The sequence below is a fragment of the Rhipicephalus microplus genome, unplaced genomic scaffold, assembly GCF_043290135.1.
Source record: "Rhipicephalus microplus isolate Deutch F79 unplaced genomic scaffold, USDA_Rmic scaffold_13, whole genome shotgun sequence".
Lineage (NCBI taxonomy): Eukaryota > Metazoa > Arthropoda > Arachnida > Ixodida > Ixodidae > Rhipicephalus > Rhipicephalus microplus.
The window spans coordinates 19816245-19837065 of record NW_027464586.1 but is presented as its reverse complement, the minus strand read 5'-3'; the positions used below and the strand labels follow the sequence as shown (position 1 = coordinate 19837065).

The 20821-nt window shown below is 42.8% G+C and overlaps 1 protein-coding gene across 1 annotated transcript in view; it reads left to right on the top strand.

Moving 5' to 3' along the window:
• LOC119162950 (muscle calcium channel subunit alpha-1-like) overlaps positions 1-20821 on the top strand; it is a 1445695-nt gene that overhangs the window by 520674 nt on the left and 904200 nt on the right. Inside the window, exons 10-12 of the mRNA XM_075882643.1 lie at positions 1701-1816; positions 12300-12344; positions 13787-13874. Of these exons, the coding sequence (XP_075738758.1) occupies positions 1701-1816; positions 12300-12344; positions 13787-13874 (249 nt within the window). The remainder of the gene's footprint in view (positions 1-1700; positions 1817-12299; positions 12345-13786; positions 13875-20821) is intronic.

The following is a 20821-nucleotide window of genomic DNA, read 5'->3' as shown; positions in this document are numbered from 1 at the left end:
TAAATTGGTTAACGTGGTTGTGAAATGGGGTGTTAAATTGCGACTTACTTGGGTCGATGGCTAAATTGGTTAACGTGGTTGTAGGAGGGGGTGTTAAATGAGTGAACACGTACACACGTATGCGAAAGGGCGGCGCTGGTCGAAGGGACGTCGATCATTGTGTTTGTGGATTCGTTGGAATTCATTTCACCGCGACCTTGGACGTCGACGCGCCGTACAAACCAACCGACGAGCGGCAACTGAGCGAGCGAGCGCCGACCTTGAGTATATATACAGCACGACGGCGCATGCACTGTCAGCTGTTGAATGTTCTCGAAGCGCGACGCCACATGCGCGTCCACTGGAGAATCAGGAGAATTGTAGATGTCGAACGCGGTGTGTAGAGGAGGAAGGGTGCACAGATGGTGGAGGAGTGAAGCGCGCGCGGTGTGTAGAGGAGTTAGGGATGCACAGATGGTGGAAGAGTGGGCGACGGCGCGACGGCGCATGCGCGCGCGTCAGCTGTCGAATGTTCAAGAAGCGGTGCGGACGGCGCGGACGGCGCACTACAAGGCGCGAGTATAAGATGCTTCCGCATCTAAAAGGCAAATAAAAGTTTATAAGGTAACGAAACATAAAAGTAAAAGTAATATAACTACTTGCGCGCACCGATATCTTCTAGGAACATTAGTTCCTTCTCGGAGAGACAGACGGGGAGCTTGCTAACGCAAGACACCTCTTCGCGAGCCATCTGCGCGGCCTCGACGATGACTCAAGTGCGCTGGATTGCGTTAGTAAATAAAGTATCACTGGGTTGCGTTAATAAATCACGCTAAACTATTATAACATCGCAAGAACCTCAGATGGTACTGAGGGAACGGAGCACTTTGGCCTCTCTGCTTTCCTCTCTAATGCTCGGACAATGCTAATAAATAATCAGCATATGGCACCTATTGGTACTTCATTAGCTCCCCTGAGCTTTAATTTGAAATGAAACGGTGGGACAGGACCGCAACAACAAAAATGAGATCATATCCGAAATTGTATACGTTTTCAAAGGATTCTGCCAGTCATTTAATTGGAGAATTTTCGAAAGGTGTCCTAGATACACAACACACGAAGGCCTTCTTTTTTGGCTAGTGACGTAACCAATACTCAGAAAGGTTTATGTATGTTTCGCTGACATATATGTCAAGTGGATGTCTTGACGATTCGAAAGGAGCCGCAGAATTGATTGATTGAGTTATGCATGACAAATTGCAATAAAAAATTAAGCATAAACATCGAGGAAACCAAACCTAAAGATTTTACTAGGATATTAGGCACAATAAAGGCAGTTTCTATCTCTTTACCAGCTTGCATTCGGCGCGTTTTCCACTGGTACCCCGTAAGAATAATGTTATGTGCCGCCTACCTATAAGACTATCTGGAACAGAATTCAAATGATCGAAAGCCATGAACCCTTTGAACTTTCGCACTTTGCCTTCAGTGTGTTTTACAGAGGAACTTTCGAAATTTCTCGAGTGTCAATAAGTGAAGGAGACTTTTCGCGTGATTTCATTTCCTTGGCGATATCTTGGCGTCGCCTCTTCTACGCTGCGTTCTTGCTTCATGCTGCAATGGTTTGCACCCACTGACAGTGTGGCGAACAGAAACCGCTGTAAGAAGCCTTCTCCATAATAATGAGTGAGCTAATACTTTGTGTTCTTTCCTCCATGCAGGGAGTTCTCCAAGGAGAGGGAGAAGGCCAAGGCGCGTGGCGACTTCCACAAGCTGCGCGAAAAGCAGCAGATTGAGGAAGACCTGCGAGGATACCTCGACTGGATCACACAAGCTGGCAAGCACCCTCCTGCTCGTCTCGCACTCTCCACACACCGTTGTTGACGCACACACCTCGGTGAACTCGTGCCCTCGGACTCGTGTACACCACGGATCAAGCAGTTCGTAAACACAAGGAGCACATCCAATAACTTGAGCAGATGAGGCCAGGAATCGATAGCTCAGCAGAAGTGATGGAGCTTTCTGAGACTCACTAAACAAAAGTATTCTGCTTCGGCAATCACGTAGAATCACAAACGCTTTCCTAAGCCTGACTCGCACAAACCCACCAACATTACTCAGGTGGACTCAGCATCGATCGAATTAAGTCTGGGTGAGCTTGAGTGAGTCGACTAATGAGTCCGTTAGCGCGAATGTAGCTTATTCGACATTTGCTCAAAAAATACTTTGGTTTGGGCTAGCAGGTTCCTAGTGCTCACTTAAAAAGGGCAGCGCGAAAACACGAGGAAAAGGACAGTAGAGACAAAGAGCGCTGACTAACAACTGAAATTTTATTGCCGTCACCTGTGCATGTATACGTGCCTAAAATGCGAGTGGGAGGAGGTTAAAAGCACAATAAAAAGGCTGGTTTCAACCAGCGATTGAAGAAAAAAAACTGAAAACGATAAAATCTTCAAAGAAATTGGCGCCTGTTGGGTAAGTGAGAAGCACCAGGCCATGACGAAACAAGAAAACTAATAACAAGGAAAATCATATAAAACCTCTAAGATATGTGACTTCCGCGTCAGACAAAGAAAGGGAGGGCGTGCTGACGCACTTGTCACCTGCTTCATGAACGAAAAAAAAAAGAGCCTCAACAATCTCGCGCTCTATCCTATTCCTCCCCATCTTAAAAATCTGAGTACTTCGAAAGTAACGAGAGCAGCTGCAATGCCTGCGATTGTCAGCCAGAAAACCACTAGTCGTATTACGCACAATATAGGTGTGTTTTTTCGCCCTTTCACTAAAACACTTGTCGCTGTCCTACCGAACACTCTGTTTCGAGAAAAAACACAGTCGACTATGGTAAAGAACTTCAAGGATGTACTCTTTGATGCTTCAAAGCAGAAACACCATACACTTCAACTGCTAATGAAATTGAACCTATAGAACCCCAAGGCAATGACAAAGAAAGAAGAGTAAGGCTTTCTTGAAGTATTTTTTACCGTTAAAAGCCGATGTTCCATTTCGTGCTATTGTTTCTGAAGATTCTCTCTGGCAACGCTACGTCAGTTGGTGGCTACAAAATCATCTTCAGGTTTTAGTGAAGGATGATCCCTTCGTCATCCGCAAGTCTGAGGACTTCTTCCTGAACCTACAAGGTTTGAATGCTGGCTCTTTTAATGGCTTTTCGGTTGAGCTTGAAGAATTTTATTATTCTGTGCCACATGAAGGATTGCTTCAGGCTTTTCGAGATAGGGCTCAGGACTAAGGTGTACTTCAGTTCTCAGATGAAAAAGGTGTTTCTGCTGATGACTATGTTAAACACTTAGAGTTTTATTTGGCTTCTCCAGTTGTGAACTATGATTAAAAATTTTATGTTCAAAAAAAGGGCATATGTATTAGTTCGGCTGTGGGTGCAGTTTTGTGTGATCCTTTCTTGTCGGTCGATGTTGCCGTTTTAAGGATACATTGCAAGTACCGCAAGTTGTCAATATCTTTAGGTATGTTGATAATTTTCTAATATTTTTAATTATGCTGAGGACCTTAACATGGTCATTGGTGACGATTCTCATGTGCTTGAGAGTGAAAGTCAAGGCTTGAAACTTACGTATGAAAAGCCTGATAAACGAATGTTGCAATTTCTTGAGATATACCGGCTTTTTGGCGATAACCACATCTGTTGGAAGTATAATACTAGATCCGAGAAACGGTTATTACGTCATAAAAGTGCCCATTCGAAGTTTGTCTAGTGAAGCATCGCAGTGAACTGTCTGCATTCAGCCCTGAATAAGCCGTGTGTACATGTCAATTCATCTAGCTTTAATGCACAGGTTACCAGATTGAAGCAGGTGGGTTACCCTGCTGAATTAATTTCTGCGGTGTGTGAGACCCTGAGACGGAACATGAAATGCGATAAAGCAAAAAAAGTTGGTAGAAAAAAGATTAAGCGTTTTCAAGTCATCCCATACGTTCTCAAATGTTCGCACATCTTGAAGAGAATTGCATCAAAGCATAATGTGCAAGTTGTACTGTCCGCGCCCTACAAACTCTCGAGGTTATGTGGCATGGCCAACAGAGGTAGACGCCCCGGGTGCACGACCAAACACAGGAACTGATCCACAGAGTGCATTTCCAATGTAGTTTATAGATTTATTTTAAGTTGTGGAGTTGAGTACATTGGTCAAACTGACAAGTATTTTAATGAAAAGGCGAAAAACATGACTGTAATGTGCGTATTATGACAAGTGGTTTTCTGGCTGACCATTGCTGGCATTGCAGCTGCTCTCCTAACTTTTGCAGTACTCAGATTTTTAAAATGAGGAGGTATAAGATAGAGCGCTAGACTGTTGAGGCTTTTTTACGTTCATGAAGAAGGCGACAAGTGCGTCAGCAGGCCCTCCATTTCTTTGTCGGATGCGGAAACTAGATATCTTGAGATTTTCTTTGATTTTCCTTGTCATTTGTGCTCTTGTTTTATCATAACCTGATGATTTTCAATTACCACACAGGCGCGAGTTCCTTTGAAGGTTTTATCGTTGTCAGGTTTTTCTTCAATCGCTGGTTAAACCAAGTCTTGTTCTCTTGCTAATAACCAACTCCTAATCACAATTTAGGCACATATTTATGCACAGGTGAGAGCAATAAAATTTCAGTTGTTATTCAGCGCTCTTTGTCTCTACTGTCCTTCTTTTCCCCATGTTTTTGGGCGGCCCTTTCCAAGTGAGTATTGTTCGACTTGTTGTATGCAAGTTTGGCGCAGGTAGTTTGGTGCAACTTGGAAATCCCACAAGCACTCACACCTTCACCCACTCTTCCTAACGAGAAGCGCACACTTCACACAGCCTTCACTACCAACTGTTCATTGCGTCTAACTAAACCGCTTATGTAGGTGCAGGATAATGCGCAAAAGCAATGATAAAAAAGGTGCACATATGGAAAACATTCAACAAGTGGTACAACCGCCACCATCTAGTAAAGCAACAAATAAAAAATCTTAGAAAAAATAAAAACAGATAAATAAGCCAGAAGCACTAAAACCTTGCCTCAAGAAAAGATATGTCTCTTTGTTATAAACAAGGATGGCTCGCTAACAAGATTGTTATTTTTTCCTCCATAAAGTGTGCGTCCAACGGCATACGTGCACTTGATTGCGCGCTTGGTTTGAGAACCTGCGTATCTGTAAACCAGGGTTCATACGCACATGCCACATTATTTTTCACAATCAAACGCGTACAAAATGAATGCGAAGAAGAATATCACGTATCAATGTGGCGTAAAACACATGTGCCAATTCTAGCGAACCCTGTCAATTTAAGGTGCATGCATTCGGGACTATACTCCACTGCACAAGCGTGTGACTTTCGTACACCTCGTAGCTTTGGTAGTACTGAACTGAAGTGGTGAAACAGCAGCAGAGTACAGGCCTCGGAGATTAGTTGCATCAACGCACCGTTTCTCAAGGTGCGTTGCCGATGCTGATCCTGGAGGTACCGCAAGGTCAAATGGAAAGGCATGAAGGAAGGAAACAACTGAGCAGAAGCCCTGACGTCACTAATTGTCAAGCTGTAGTGAAGCTGGTAGTCGGCCATATTGACTGCGCAAATTCTCCTTTCTTGTATACATCCAAATGAATGACGAGAAGCATCATTCACCTCAAGTGTAAAGCCAAAAGAATAAAGAAAAAGCATGCTGACCTCAAATCGATAGCTGATGCTATAGATGAGCTTGCACAGGCTGTGCACACCTCGAAGGAGTAATACTTCAATACGTCACTTGCAAACTTCGTAAAAAATTAATCCAAAAAGTTCTGGAACTATATTAGCAAGAAGAGAAACCAATATTTCAAGTTATTTTTAATGGTTCAGTTATATCTGATCAAGCTGTCGATGCACAACGTTTCAATTCATATTTTCAGTGCATTCACAGCTCCCAGTGCCTCCCCACTTAACATAAATGCCGACTATGCTGCGAATGCGAACTTTAATTCTTATCCTGGTGTCATTGCTTTGTTATTAAACTCGAAGACCGAAGCCTCTTACGGACCCAAAAATATCCCCAACATATTTTCGCGTCACTTTGCAGAGTATGTAGCGAAATATTTATAGGTCATTTTTATTGTCTCTTTGTTGTCAGAAGAATTGCCAGAGGACTGTAAGTTGGCGAGAATCGTTCCTATATTCAAAAAAGGCGACCGTCTAGTAGTACCAAATTACCGACTGATATCTTCAAGATCATCATGTTTTAAGCTTATCGAACTCATAATAGCACACAAAAAATAAGTGAATTCTTAAAAGAACAAATCATCAACATGGGTGTTGAAAAGGAATTTCTACTACAAATCAATTGTTTACTATCGTCCACACCTTGCAGCTACTCTTGATGCTGACAAGGTCCGTGATCTCAGATTTGGGTGCACGTTAAACAACTCCAGGTGGTCGAAATTTCTGGAGCACTCCACTGCGGCGTCTTTCATAATCATATGGTGGTTTCGGGACGTTAAACCCCACAAATCAAACTCTTGATGCTAGCGGCCAAACTGATATAATATTCTTGGATTCGAGACAGTTACACCCAATAAATTAACGGTAAAGTTTTGGTTAATTTATAACTGAAATATTTATCTCCTGGATCTCAGCTTATCTCCACAACCGCAACTAATACGTTCAAGTGGGAGAACAGCAATCCGGCTGCCTTCCGGTGACTTCTGGCGTTCCGCAGGGGAGCTTAATGGGCCCCCTAATGTTTTTGGTCTACATAAACGACATTGTCTATGTAATTAGTACACCTGTACAAATTCGTCTATTTGCGGACAATTGTGTTTTGTTAACAGAAGTAACCTGCGTTAGTGACCAGTGCAACCTTAATACTAACTTGGACAATGTCTCAAAATGATGCGAACAATGGGGTATGCTTCTTAATGCAAGTAAATATGTGCATCTCCCTATAACGCACAAAAAAGCTCCTTAGGCGACACATGCAATTCAACTGAAGCATCTTTGCTCAAAGTAGCCTCCTCTAAATACTTTGATGTAACGTTAACGAGTGACTTATCCGGGAATATACAGATAAATACCATTAGCTCTGCGGCTTTCCGGAAATCATGCTCAAGACTGCCCCGCCTAGCGTTAAACTCCTGTCCTACGTTTCCCTAATTATGCCGAAACTTGAGTACGCCTATATAGCTTTGAATCCCCACAAAAAATTAACGTTCCAAACCTAGAAAAAGTTCAAAGGAAAGTAGTACGGTTCATTTATAGTAAATTTAACTCAACTAACTCCCCCATTGCACTACTAACCGCAAGTAGTATTGAATTACGTAGTATTAGGTAGTATTATTATTAAATAGTAATAATTAAAACACGGAGAAAAAAATGTCATTTAAAGTTTCTTCCCGACATAGTAAACCACAGGCTATTCTTGGACACTGCAGCGTACGTTTTTCAGTTGTTAAGAAAACCTCCTCAGTACCACTATCTTCATTTCCTAACACAAATTTTCGTCAGGACTGACACTTTTCCCAACTCCGTTTTCCCACAAACGATAGCTGAATGGAAAAATCTAACGGAAGTATTCCCCTAATGCCCGTAACCGTTTGTGTAAATACTGTTCTTTTGTTTCCTCCGTATAACGAAGGTATTGTAGCATGACCAAGTTGTTTTTTTTTTCGCCTTAAAACCAAAATCATGTTGTAAAAGCCACTTTGCAACTTTGTTTTCTGTTATTGGTAAGTATATTGCTCCCCCTGCTTAGACATTTTGTCCGCAGTATTTTAGAAATAAAATAAAATAAATAGTTGTTTAGCAGAAGGCACGACTTTCTTTCCGGCTAGGCAAGCATGTGGGCTGTGCGGCGTGCGTGTCTTGGCAATCCGAAAGCAGTGAAATTAAGCTCAACATTGTGCCAACGCGATGCCATTGTCGTAATCATTTCGTACGTCGATTAAACAGTGAGTAACAGCTCAGCGAGAAAGAAGCAAGCACATGAGAACGCGTGCTAGATGCACTGACTACGGTGAATGCGGTACCAATGTTTTCACGATATTTGTAATCACGCACCCTATTAGACAACACGATCGCCTGTGTGTCGCCTTTTATGGTTGCATTCTGTCGCTCCCGCGGCCGACGCGGCGCCCGGTTACCATGCCTGTGTTCCACGTAGGAACTCACCGCCGTCAGCAACCGCGGTGATCTTGAAAATTTAATAAAACTGCTTTTAGAAAAAGTAACATAACTTACATACTGCGATTGTGAATGAAAATATTGAAAATATTTGTTTTTCTGAAATAGTTAACGCTTTGAGCGAGTGCCCCCCCCCCCGCCATCCGAATTCCTGGCTGCTGGCCTTACGTAGTGAACTTTGATTTGAAACATGCAGCACTTTTTTTAACAGGTGAGCGATTTTCGTTCACAGTGCTAAGTGCCTTCTCATTGAATAAAGCGTCAGGCAGAATAACAAAACTGCCATCCTTCTCGGCTTGCATTAACAATAGGTTTTTCTTCTTAAAAAAAAAACGACACTACACCAGTCAGTCTCTTGCTACAGATATATTGTCCGGAACTTGGGTCGTGCATTTGCAGAGGCAGTCCATATAGTCTAGAAAGCACCTTTCTCAATCCTGGTAGGCCTTAGTTGAGAAATCCGTGTTCAGGCTGACCAGCTCATGGCGGAAACGGTTGGTGAGACCACATACTTTGGTCCCTTTCGCAGTAGCTTTTCAAAGTCTTCAGGTAGCACTGCATCCTCCAAAACAACGATGTCCTGACCTTATTTCCGTTCTTCCTTTCCCTTGAATCCTTAATAATGGGATGAACACACCCTTGAACCTTAATTTAGTTAGCTGAGCAACAAGACATTTGATTTTTTCAGTTTATGAGCAGCCAGTTCCCCCGGGTATTCACACTTTTGGATTAGATGTACCCAGTCGCAAAACAACCTTACTTGGCGCCCCACTTCCGCTTTGAGAATTTTCAGTGCTCTTTTGACGTGATCCCAGGAAGACTTCACAAACTCAAAAGGGCACTGACTTCATCTGGTGTGATGGCTTTCCGGATGCAGAAGGCGATAACTGCTGCTCTGCAAGTGTCTTCCGCATTATAGCATACAAGTAGGTCAGTCATCGCAACTATCCGAGTAAAGGTTTCATAAGCCTTTTCGATCTTAGTTTTAATGCACTTTAATGCCAATATCTCGCTTATCGGTACTCTACGATAAGTCTTTTGATCCTATACATTGCAGGCGTACAAGGCTGCGCCTAGCAAGAGAACTGCCGCATGCCACGAGCACACCTGCGATCGTCATTGTCCTCTTTTTTTAGTAATTAGCAGGCTCGTGGCCGCCTCTCTCATAACTTTTAAATATGGGTTAGCAGTGGCCCAGTGATTGAGTCAGGTCGTTTCTTCAAAATACAACTCAAACGAGATGTTTTTATCAAGAAAGTTTCATGAAAGAGTTTTCGAGGGAAAGTGATTGCACCCATTTCAAGATGCATCTCTGAACAATAACTGTTGAAGTGGTGGATGGACGTCAGTGCGTTGTGACATGTCTGAACAGACTTATGTAAACCTAAACCGAGGTAAGCCTGAGAGTAATACTGAGGATGAGTACAAATGAGTCACGCGACTGGCAGGAAGTAGTTTTCAAACGAAACAGAATTATGGAGCAGATGGCTGCTTAACACTTAAAAGCTCATCGACAACGGCACTGTCCTGGTTGGCTAGTGCAAGGAAGCCACTGCCCCGATGAATTAACGTCTTCATCACGCAAGCACTGGCTGCAGTAAAATTTAAAGATAGTTAAATTTTACTGCAGCCAGTGCTTGCATTAAATTGCCGCAATCACTTGCATTTTACTGCAAGCGATTTAACGATAATTTAGGCTATTTTAGGAATAAAACATCTTTTCATTACTTCTACAAAAAGCATCCCTCTTCAGAAGAATTTCCGAGTGGGCACTCACTTCGCTTGTTAAGAGCCTCTCCAGTTGACACATAACTCCAGTTCCCTGACTATATCCTCGAGCGCGTCTTCACTTCGCCCAGAACTTCATAACCACACAACTTTGCTAGTTGAGAGAGTTGGAACACGTCATTAACATTGGTAATGAGCCCAAAAGTTAGATAGGAGACCAAGAAGAGGAAAAATACGCTGGGTCTGTGTCCTCTCCCTAGTCTCTTGTCTGGTAGTTGCGATCAATAACTGCTTATGTTCAAAACTCCTTTGTGTATTTCTAAATTAGTTGCAGCAGCGAATGAGGGAGGATGCGATGGGCTCACATTGCTAAATGCTGGTCTTTTCTTTTTTCAGCGCCAACAGAATAACGGCTCATGGAATTTCACCAAATTATAATCTTCAAGAATGCCTGCCACCATAGAAAATCGTCCTTTTATTTGGCATTACTTACTGTCTTACAAGGAATGACAGGACAGAAGCTGATCTACGCATTACTATCCATATGAATACGGCAGTTGTAGAGATATACAAAATCTGTGATGGTGGTATATATGGCACTACACGAAGTAGCATAATTCTCACATTGGATACAGATGCATTTCGGGCACAGTGTGCTTCGCACGTCACTGCTGTTCACATGTCTCTGCCACTGCTGCGGCTCCCATTACTACTCACGTAACTTCTTCGTTCAACCACATTCTATAGAAGTACCACTTCATTTAACCAGCCAAAATAATTTACGAAGTGAAAGCCTTTTGGTTAGCTCACGGCTTCGTTGTTTCTTCGTTGTCCGCTACGCCAAATTGTTTGGTTCTATTTTTTTGCTCTCGTTTGCACTAAATTTCAATTTAAAGAGGCCACGAAGTCCCCTACAGTATTGAATACGCCATTCCTTTTTGATTTTGCCATTCAGGGTGAAAGATCAGTGCGTTAATGACCAGAAGTAATATGCCGGCAATGATACGGATGAAATTTAGGTGCAGTCTATTGCAGGGACAGTGTGATGGAAATTTTTAGTGGTTTGATTGTGATGTATTGCAGTCGTACTAGGGCGCTTTCTCCTGAACCTTCGTACTACATTTAGCTATTCGTAAAACCACATATCCCTTCTCAAAATCCTACGGAATAATGCATCTTTGTGCTAGCACATAAAAGCTTTTGTAGGAAATACTTATAAGCTATCCGCAATTCTGCAACAAAATTTCATGCCGTAGGGTTATGTTTTAAGCGTGAACTGCAAATACTTGCAGTTGCTTCTCGTGTTTTTTGTACACGTATAAGTGTAGTTCTTTCACTTTTCATATGAAGATTCCTCCATGCCCTTTTCATGGCGCATCACATAAAACCATTCGTTTATTATGATACCCTCCGCTACTACACAATTTCGACAGAATGTTTCTCATTTATGCGGCCATGAAACTATCCTTGCTCATATGACGGCCTTTGGTATCGTTTTTTTGCTTCTGGCTAATATATCTGAGTATACATACGCTAAGAGGGTGAATCTATTGACTGCTCTTTGGGTGCACGTTAAAGAATCCCTGTCGGTAGAAATTTCCGGAGCCCTCCACTACGGCGTTTCTTATTAATTATATCGTGGTTTTGGGACGTTAAACCCCACAAATCAAATCGATTGACTGCTCATATTACTGCCACTGACACGATTCTTCTGCTGTCATGGCGTCCGTAAATAAAATGATATGTTTTAGCGCAGCTCAGTTTGAGCGTGAAGGAAAGATACTATGCAGTCAAGAACGGGAAAGACAGACGACAGTATGAGCGCTAACTTCCATTGTAAGACGTGTCGATGCACTCTATTCTCTGACCAGTGTGTCATCTTGGGCCACACTCGTAAGCAGTTGATACGAGAATTATTGAGGCGAACAATATCGCAAAATGTGCGAAGCTGTGTGTGAGTATGCCATCTGTGGCGTTATCTCAAAAATAGCTCAAATTTTTATTTTTCTGGAGCGCGTGCTGTGAAGCTATAATATAGAATTGTTAATTGAAAATGAGATCACAACTAGGTTTTCTTGACAGTGTGCTGCGCCACATGTGTACGGTTTTGTCATCCGTGTGGCGTAATGTGGAATGAGCTATATCATGTGTTCTAGGGGTACGCAATAAACAAAAGTTGGAAGTTAGCGCTCACACTGTTGTCTGTCTTTCCCCTTTTTGACTGCATAGTATTTTCCTTCACGCTCAAAGTGAGTGGTGCTAAAGCAATAATGTTTTATCATGCACCAACTCGCCCAGTCAGCAGTTCTTGGCGTCAGTAGCCCGTGTCATGTCTGAGCACTTGCATATGCTACTTTGATGTGTTTCACCAAGATATGTTTCAATAAACAGTACACTATAACTTACGCCTGCATACGTATGCTTTTTCTGCAGAGGACTTAGAAGCCGACGACAAGGAGGCCACCGAGGACCGGCTTAGTAAGCATTACCCTTGTCTGCTTTTCGTTCTGGCATCTGATCTTCTAGCCATGTGTTCAATGTAGATTGCATGCTCGCGCTTTTTAGCTCCCCAGTAGTTACACGCTGTCACACTGAGCCACAAGGAAAGCTCTTTGATGTACTTTACCTCACATTTTCTTTATTACCTAATCATTTTAGAGATGTTTGAATGACTAACGAGATATTTCATAATGATTGCTTTCCTCGTCCATTTGCTAAATTCAGAAAATTTCTCAGCTGCAGAAATGACGAAAGTGTTGAAGCTAGAACGTCAGTGGTTCACACAAGCAGTCCCTGTCAATAATTTCCTCAGCGCGTAATAAAGCCTTCTGCAGTGTAGTAGCATTCAATAAATGCCTGGCTGCAGTAGCGGCAAATCAATAGACTTTCTTTTTTTATGCAATAGTTGTAGACATCATCTCAGTTCATTTCTATCAGAATGCTTGAATCAGGCGTTGCAACGACGCTCTGCTGCATTGTGCCTTAACACTCGTTCACGTCATGATGCATTGGCATGAGAAACACAGCTATGTACGTTGTACGCTGAATGTCACTATTTCCGAGTCCATAATAGCTATATCTCTCTTTCTTGTTGTGCGTGCTTCTTTTTTGTGATACCTTTCTGCTCCTGGTGGTTTTAAACAGTTTTGTGCACCAAACTTGACCTTTGTATACTACTTCTCATTTTGTATAGCTTTGTGTTTGTTAGAAGTGAATTGTCGTTGCTTTCGCCCCCACGCGAACGACGTTGTGTTTGGCCACTGTGGTTTCACCATGTCATTATGTATCCGTGAAAACAATGTGTGTTATGCCTATAAGAAATTATTGGTGTAATGAGTCTTGCCAATTGTGCTGAGGGGGAAAAGATGAGAAATCTAATTTCCCGCACCTTAAAAGTGGTGCCTTAAAATAATACAAATTCAAAAGTCATTGCTAGGGTAACTGATAGGTAACTGATAGATAACTGATTTGCTCACAGTGAACCAGAATGCGATTCTGTTACAACGCCGTGTGCGCCTAATGACAACAAGATAAATGGTGGTTTATTTGGCTTAGTTCATATAAGTTATGCGAATCGACTGCGCGAAGGAACACACACAAGAAGCAAAGAGGCACACTGCACGAGCGCTGTGTGCCCCTTTGTTTCTTGTGTGTGTTCCCCCGCGCTGTCAGTTCGCTGAACGTCATTGCAAGTTAGATAAGATATAGGTGGTAGAAGTAGTTTACACTCACACGTAAAACACAATATCTTATTAGTTTTCATAGTACAAGGCAACCTACAGAAAGAGTCACGCAACAAGTTTGTGTTAAAAATTGTATCCTAATAATTTGGCACCGCGTAGACACTGCATTTACTTGCCTATAATGAATTGCTGCTGCGTATATGATTGTACCTCACTGTTTTTCGTACAACTGCGCAGCCAGTCAAGACACCGACCGGGAGCAACAGCGAGAAGGGGACACGGTGAGCGGCGACGTCGTGGTTCCTTCCTGGTGGACGTCAAAGAGGTGCGTCAATAAAAAAATATAGCAATCATGGGGATATTATTATCAAAGTGCGAATGAATTTCATGCAAGAAAAAGGCTAGTAGGTTTCACAAGAATGACCGGGACAAAAACCATAGTGATAGGGTTTGAAAGAAAATTACTAGTAGGCGAAAAACGCACGCTTTCTGAGTCCACTATATGTTCCATTATTTTACAAAAAACACTGGTGATGGAAATGGGACGATAAATCTTAGGAGACGACCGATTACCTTTCCAGAATACAGGGACGACTTTCCCGATCCGCCAGTCCTTTGGAGCTAAACCTGAAAATAGCGATTCCTGATAATGTGACACTGGTTACCTTTTTGGTGTTTTTGAGCAGTTTGGTATTGATACTGTGAGTATACTCATTTTATTCATCTGTACATCATCATCATCATCATTATGTGTTGATCATGCATCGTTCTCGTGTACGAACATCATCATTCTCGGTTGATTGTAGCTGTCAGCTGCTGGGTCCTCGGGCCTAATAAAAGGTCGTCCAAGCCAAGACCTCATACGTGGTGGAGTGTGCTCCTGGGTTTGCCGTCATCCTCGCGACCTCTATAATTCCTGGACCTACGTTGAGGTTGGTGCTTGGGCTAGGTGTCCGGCAATATGTCTCAGCAGGATGAGGTCGGTGCAGTAGCCATTCCCACTCCGCCACCGTGGGTCACACCTTCTCACGTCATTAGCAGCCACCAGCGTGTGCTCCATCTTTTCGCTGGTATGCGCGGGAAAGATATGGAGGACTGGCTGGACAATTTCTAACGTATTGGTTCTGCTAATAGGGGAGATAACACCTACGAAGTTGCTCACGTCTCGTTCTACCCTACGGGTGTCGCGAAGACGGGGTTCTTCAATCATGTGATCGATATCCCCGACTAGGCCACTTTCAAAGACCAGCTTCGTCAAGTGTTCGGCACACAAGCTGTCCCTTCTGCTCTCGGAAAGAAAGCCCTCGCGGCTCTGAAACATCATATCGTGATCGCATCATGTGATCGCATCATGTCACACTAGGTCTTTCTTTCAGTCATTTATTCCCCGCACATCTCATGATTGGAACCGCCTTCCCTCGAATGTCGCAACCATTACTGACTCCAAACTTTTCCACGAAACATTAGCTAACATTGTATAACCAAGAAAATCTGTTACCTATGCTTATTGCTTCTGTTTTTGTATATTAAAAAATAACTATTTTTTATATATTCTGCAGAAATGTTAATATTATCTTATTTTATTGTATTGTTTTATTTGTAATTATTGTATTGTTTATTTGTATTTATTGCACTGTTTTATTTGTATTTTTTATGTATTTACCCACTACCCTCTTTAATGCCTTGTTGGCCCTGAGGGTATTATAAATAAATAAATAAATATCAGTGAGTCGTATACGCCTACAATGAGGATGTTCTTGCACTTTGCTGCCGGGTGAATTCGTCAATGCCAGGGTCGGACAGGGCATGCCACTTTCTTACGAGAATTGCACCTGTCGTATTCAATGCTCTTGCCATCAATAATCCGGCTACCGTTGCTGGCTTTGTCAAGACCTGTCAGCGCCTCGACGAACTCGAGTCTGTTCACCTACAAACGGACAATGACGCAACACGTCCTACAGCAGACTTAAACCTACGTGGCATAATAAGAGCAATCATACGCGAGGAATGTCAATTGATAAGATTCTCACTTTCTTCTGTGATTCCCAGTCAGCCTTCCGCAACGGTTTTGCGCGATGTCATTGGAGAGAAGCTGACGTCGATGACTCACACGGCGCACCTGCAGCCTGCTGCCTCTCGCCCTCCTCCAACAATCGCTCAAATTGCTGCCGCACATTCAAGCCCCATCAGCTGGACGTTGCCACCACCTACATACGCGCCGGTTGCTGCCACGAACCCTCACGCGAACTCAGCCTTCGTCTGTCCATCCGACTGCGCTCTCTGCCGGTGCACCTACCACCAGCTACTACCAGCTATTACGACAGGGGTTTGCAGGCACCGGAGGTCCGGGATGAAGTTGTCAAAGCAGGAGGAGGGGAGACTTTAAGAAGATATATTTACAATATGTACATGGTGAGCTCTGGTTCGTGACGAGCTTTTTCTTACATGGCGAACTCTCAAATCTGGCGTTGCTCTGCATGGTGCTCCTTCGAATGAGCCGGGTGGCTCTTTGTAAAGGGTATCTGCTACCCAGATCCCTAGATCAGGGAACACGTGTATATGGTACTGTCCAATCACGGATCACACACAACTGGCGAGGGGAGCGGGCATGCACAGCCCACGTGAACGTCCAATATTGAAGCGTGACTCTGCACTCCAAGGTGGCGCCAGCGGGCTTCTTCCCCGTCATGTGTGTGCCGCTGGTCGAGGGGTCCCAAGCTCATGACAGCATAGATCAAAGGGTCCGCCGATCTGTTCGCTCGATTAGCGGGGTGATTTGTGGCTGCCGCCGCAGCATCTTTCAAGGAAGCTGCGGTATTTGTTGTCCTCTCTCGAACGGCTTACGGCGTCGTGGCGACACGACGTCTGACCCTCCGGCTAGGAAGGACAATACTGGCTGGCATAGGCAGCCGGCTCTTCGTCTATTTCTTTGAGGATTAAAAGAGTGACGCTGCCTCTTCAGCTCAGGTGCCAGTCACAGCAGCTCGTCCACCGGTGGGAGATTCGACCAGAGGGTGACCAGCTGCACAGGCTGCCCGAAATGTCGTTGTGTGGTGCCGTCTTGTGATACGCAAGCTTGTGATGAGGTCGTTAAGAAACTATTTGGCAAAAAGCTTGGCATTGAGTGCAATCCGGTTGGACGTATACACAGACTTGGAAATCATCCCAAAATTCTGTACCTACAGGATTACAACGAAAAACAAGAAATACTAATGAACGCCAAGAAGCTTAAAGGCGCCAAAATTTTTATCCAAAATGAATACTCCCGCTGCACGCTCCACAGGCGTAAACTGCTGTGGGACAGTGCTAAAGTTGATAGGGCTAACGGCAAGAAACTCTATCTTTTGCAAGATAAGCTCCGTATAGATGATGACACGTTCATGTGGGATGACAGCAGCAATCGCCGTGTATAATTTCCAACCATTACCCTTCGAAGTTTATCACCGGCACTTGAGCCCTCGGAAAGTGCCTGACAAATCCCGCCTCTTCGCAATCAAATCATGCGTCTTCTTAATATCAACGCACGAAACATTATCATCCAAGTTGCTGAACTAGAGAGCACATTGTTAGCATACTCTTCTCACATCTTGGTCTTGACTGAAACCTGGCTGTACGAAGGTGTCAGTGATGCTCAAATTGTTCCTCGCAACTTTAAAGTGTTTAAAGAGGACAAACCATCGCGTGGCGGAGGTTACGCCGTTATATTGAGCTCTCATGTGATAGTTACGCCTTTGAAATAAATAGATGGCCATGAAAACTTATCTTTGAAACTAAACATGTTTGGAAATTCTATTTTTTTTGTAGCGGCCTACCGCTGTCTGACTTCAGAAGATTTCTTGTCTAAAATTTATGATTTCTGTGTTGAATATTCTGGAAGCCGCCTAATACTAGCAGGGGATTTTAGTTTACCCAATATTGATTGGTCCAAACTATGCTCTTCATCCTCAAGTGGCCAGGTTGTTTTTCATTTATTGCTGGCATGTGATCTGGAACAAGCTGTGAATGTGCCGACAAGGGTGCAGGATGGTACATTGTCAATATTAGATCTTGTGTTTTATAGCAAATTCCTTTCTGATCTACATGTATCTGTTGATGGCGGTCTGTCTGATAACAAATTGGTTTTCTTCACATTCCGTCTTGGTCATCAATCTGACAATATGCACGGGAAATAGAATGTGTTCAAAAAATTTTAAAGCCCATGACGAGACAGTTTTAGATTAGCTCGATGTAGCCTTTGATCGCTTTTCTGGTGATGATGTAAACTATCTGTAGAATACCTTCCGATCACTTTGTAGCTATTGCCTAGACAATTTTATTCCTAACAAAACTAGAAAGCAACATCCCGAAAATCCATGGATAACTAGAAAAATCATTCAAATTGCACGGAAAGTAAAGCGTATTAGAAAACATAACTCAAAAGGATTGCCACTTCAGAAATAAAAAAGAATGCTCTCAGAAAGAATTCGGTCCAGCAAACATGTATTTCACTCTGTTAAATTACCCCAATTACGTAACGGTGATCTAGCCAAGTTTTGGCGTCACTTAAAAGTTAATCAACAGAAATCTAAAGATTGCATTGTGCTTGGGGATCACATTATTCAAGACGAGAAACAAATTGCCACAGAATTCAACCGTTACTTTTTCTCTGTTTTTTCCAATCCATGCTCATTTATTAGTGTCATTGGCAGTACTTCAGTAGAAATTGATTGTGACTTCATAACGTTTGATAGTGTTTTTTCCATGCTTGTGAACCTTAATTCAAAATCTTGTGGTCCGGACAACCTGCCAAATATATTTACGTCGTTATGCTGAACCGCTATCCCACTTTCTTGTAGTAATATTTCCTTTATCAATATCTCAAGGCATTGTTCCCTTAGACTGGCGCATCGCTCGAATAATTCCGGTAGTTAATAGAAGAAATACCACTTTTTTGTCTAACTACGGACAAATATCACTTACCAGCACTTGTTGTAAACTTCTAGGGCACATAATTTCTAACTATATGATTAAATTTCTAAACGAGCGCAACGTACTATCACTATCCCAGCACGGGTTCCGTAAAGGTCCATCCACGACAACCCAATTAGTTTCCTGTATGCATTCTTTCTCCTCAGTCCTAGATGAATCCGGTCAAACTCACGTCATCTTCCTTGACTTCAGCAAGGCAATTGATAAACACCCCACTCGAAATTATTTCACAAACTTAAATTCTTGGTTTTCCCTCGACCATTGTTAATCGGGTAACATCGTATCTGTCTTCTTGCACACAGCTTGTTGATATAAGCAGTACCTACTCCAATCCTCTTCCTGTGAACTCCGGATTTCCCCAGGGTAGCGTCCTGGGACCAGTACTATTTTTATTCTATATCAATAATATTACATCCTGTGTTAAATATGGTGTTGAAATGCGAAAGTTTGCTCATGATGGCCTTCTGTTTAGTTCAGTAAAATCCACAGATGACCAAGTGTTATTGAACCAAAGTGTTGATGCAGTTAATAGCTGGTGGGAGTGCTGGGACATGCACACAAACCCTGAGAAAACCGTATCTATGCGCATTACTAACAGAAAACAAGCTTTAATTTACTCGTACAGTATTAAAGGAACTCCAATTTACTTACACAACGTTATAGATATCTTGGCGTCACAATCACCAACAACTCAAGTTGGTCCTGCCACATTGAAAATATTTGCTGTTCTGCCCGTAGAAAATTGGGGTTACTAAGGCACACCCTCAAAAGCTCTGCCCCTAAAACTAAACTCCTGGCTTTTAATACAATAGTCCGGCCTTGTTTAGAGTAAGCGTCTGAAGTCTGGCATCCGCACACTAAAAAAATAAATAATCTTGAGAAAGTCCAAAGATTAGCTGTTCGAATTATTTACAATCGCTTTTACCAGTCTGACTCCCTGACAGAGCTAATAAATAATAACGAAATTCCAACTTTCGAATCCCGAAGAAAACAAGCTAGACTTAAAGTTTTTTTTTTTCACCTATCTAAGAAAAACACTATCATAGACTTTTCACACGTCCTATATCCGTTATCTTCACGTCCTACTAGAGCACACCATTCTTACAAGTTCACACCTGCCTTTGCGCACACTAGCAACTTCCAGTACTCTTTTTCCCCTCACACAATATCAGACTGGAACGATTTTCCGCACCATAATTTTGACTCTGCAAATGTACTAAAATCTCTAGAAAATTACTTTAAAGTGTGGTTTATGTAACCCACGAATATATTGTACATCTTTCTGATTTAATTTTTCTGCCGTTGTTGTTTTCTTTGTTTTTCTTCTTCCTCTACACCTCTACATCTATTAATTGATCATATTATTATTTTACCACCTCTTACTCCTGCTTGGGCCGTTTTTATGGCCTGAAGTACTTTATAAACAAAAAAAATAAAATTACGGCAACTTTCTCAAAATTTTACTCCACCGTTTGGACACATTACTCAAATGCATCGCAATTTTCACCTGCTTGTCTTTAAGACACTTTCCCCGTTTTGCACGCTTCTTCGTGCCGTCTATGGAGCCTTTCACCAACCTTTAATGCTCATCAGCACCCACATGCTTGTTAAATCTTTCGCGCGCACTGTCCTGATTATTGCCTAGCAATTTATCATTCGAACATTGCCACGTACGATGCGCTTTTCTTTTCCGGTGGCTCGGACGCATACGATACAGACCCGTCAGAGATGAAAACGAAACTTTTCTCGCCATTTCAATCCGCCATTCGAAGCCTTTACTCAAACGCGTTGTGCTTACCGTGAGCTTTGCCTTACTGTTGCCCTTCGGACGCTTTCTCCCCGGTGCACGCTTCTTTGCACGAACTTGGGAGCCTTTCGTCCCACTCTGACGTTGTTCTTCATTGATATTCTCCTCCGCTGTCTCGCGAGCACAGTCCTGATGATTGCCTATCAGTTCATCGTTAGACCGTGGCCGCGTAGATTGCGCTTTTTTAAAGACGGTAGTCTTTCTTGGGGACCTTCGATGAAGAAATTTTGGTCTGTCTGTCTGTCTGTCTGTCTGTCTGTCTGTCTGTCTGTCTGTCTGTCTGTTTGTCTGTCTGTCTGCCTGTACATTTGTCTGTTTGTCCACTCTTAACGGCACCGGTTACTTAAAACGGCTGACCCCATTCACAGCACCCACAAATGTTGCTCAAGATTTAGCGTTCATACTTGTGCCATTGTCAATGAATAAGCAATTATTGCGCAAGGCTGGGGCACCATAACAACATGTATATGTTCTGCATGGGCATATGTTGCTAGAAA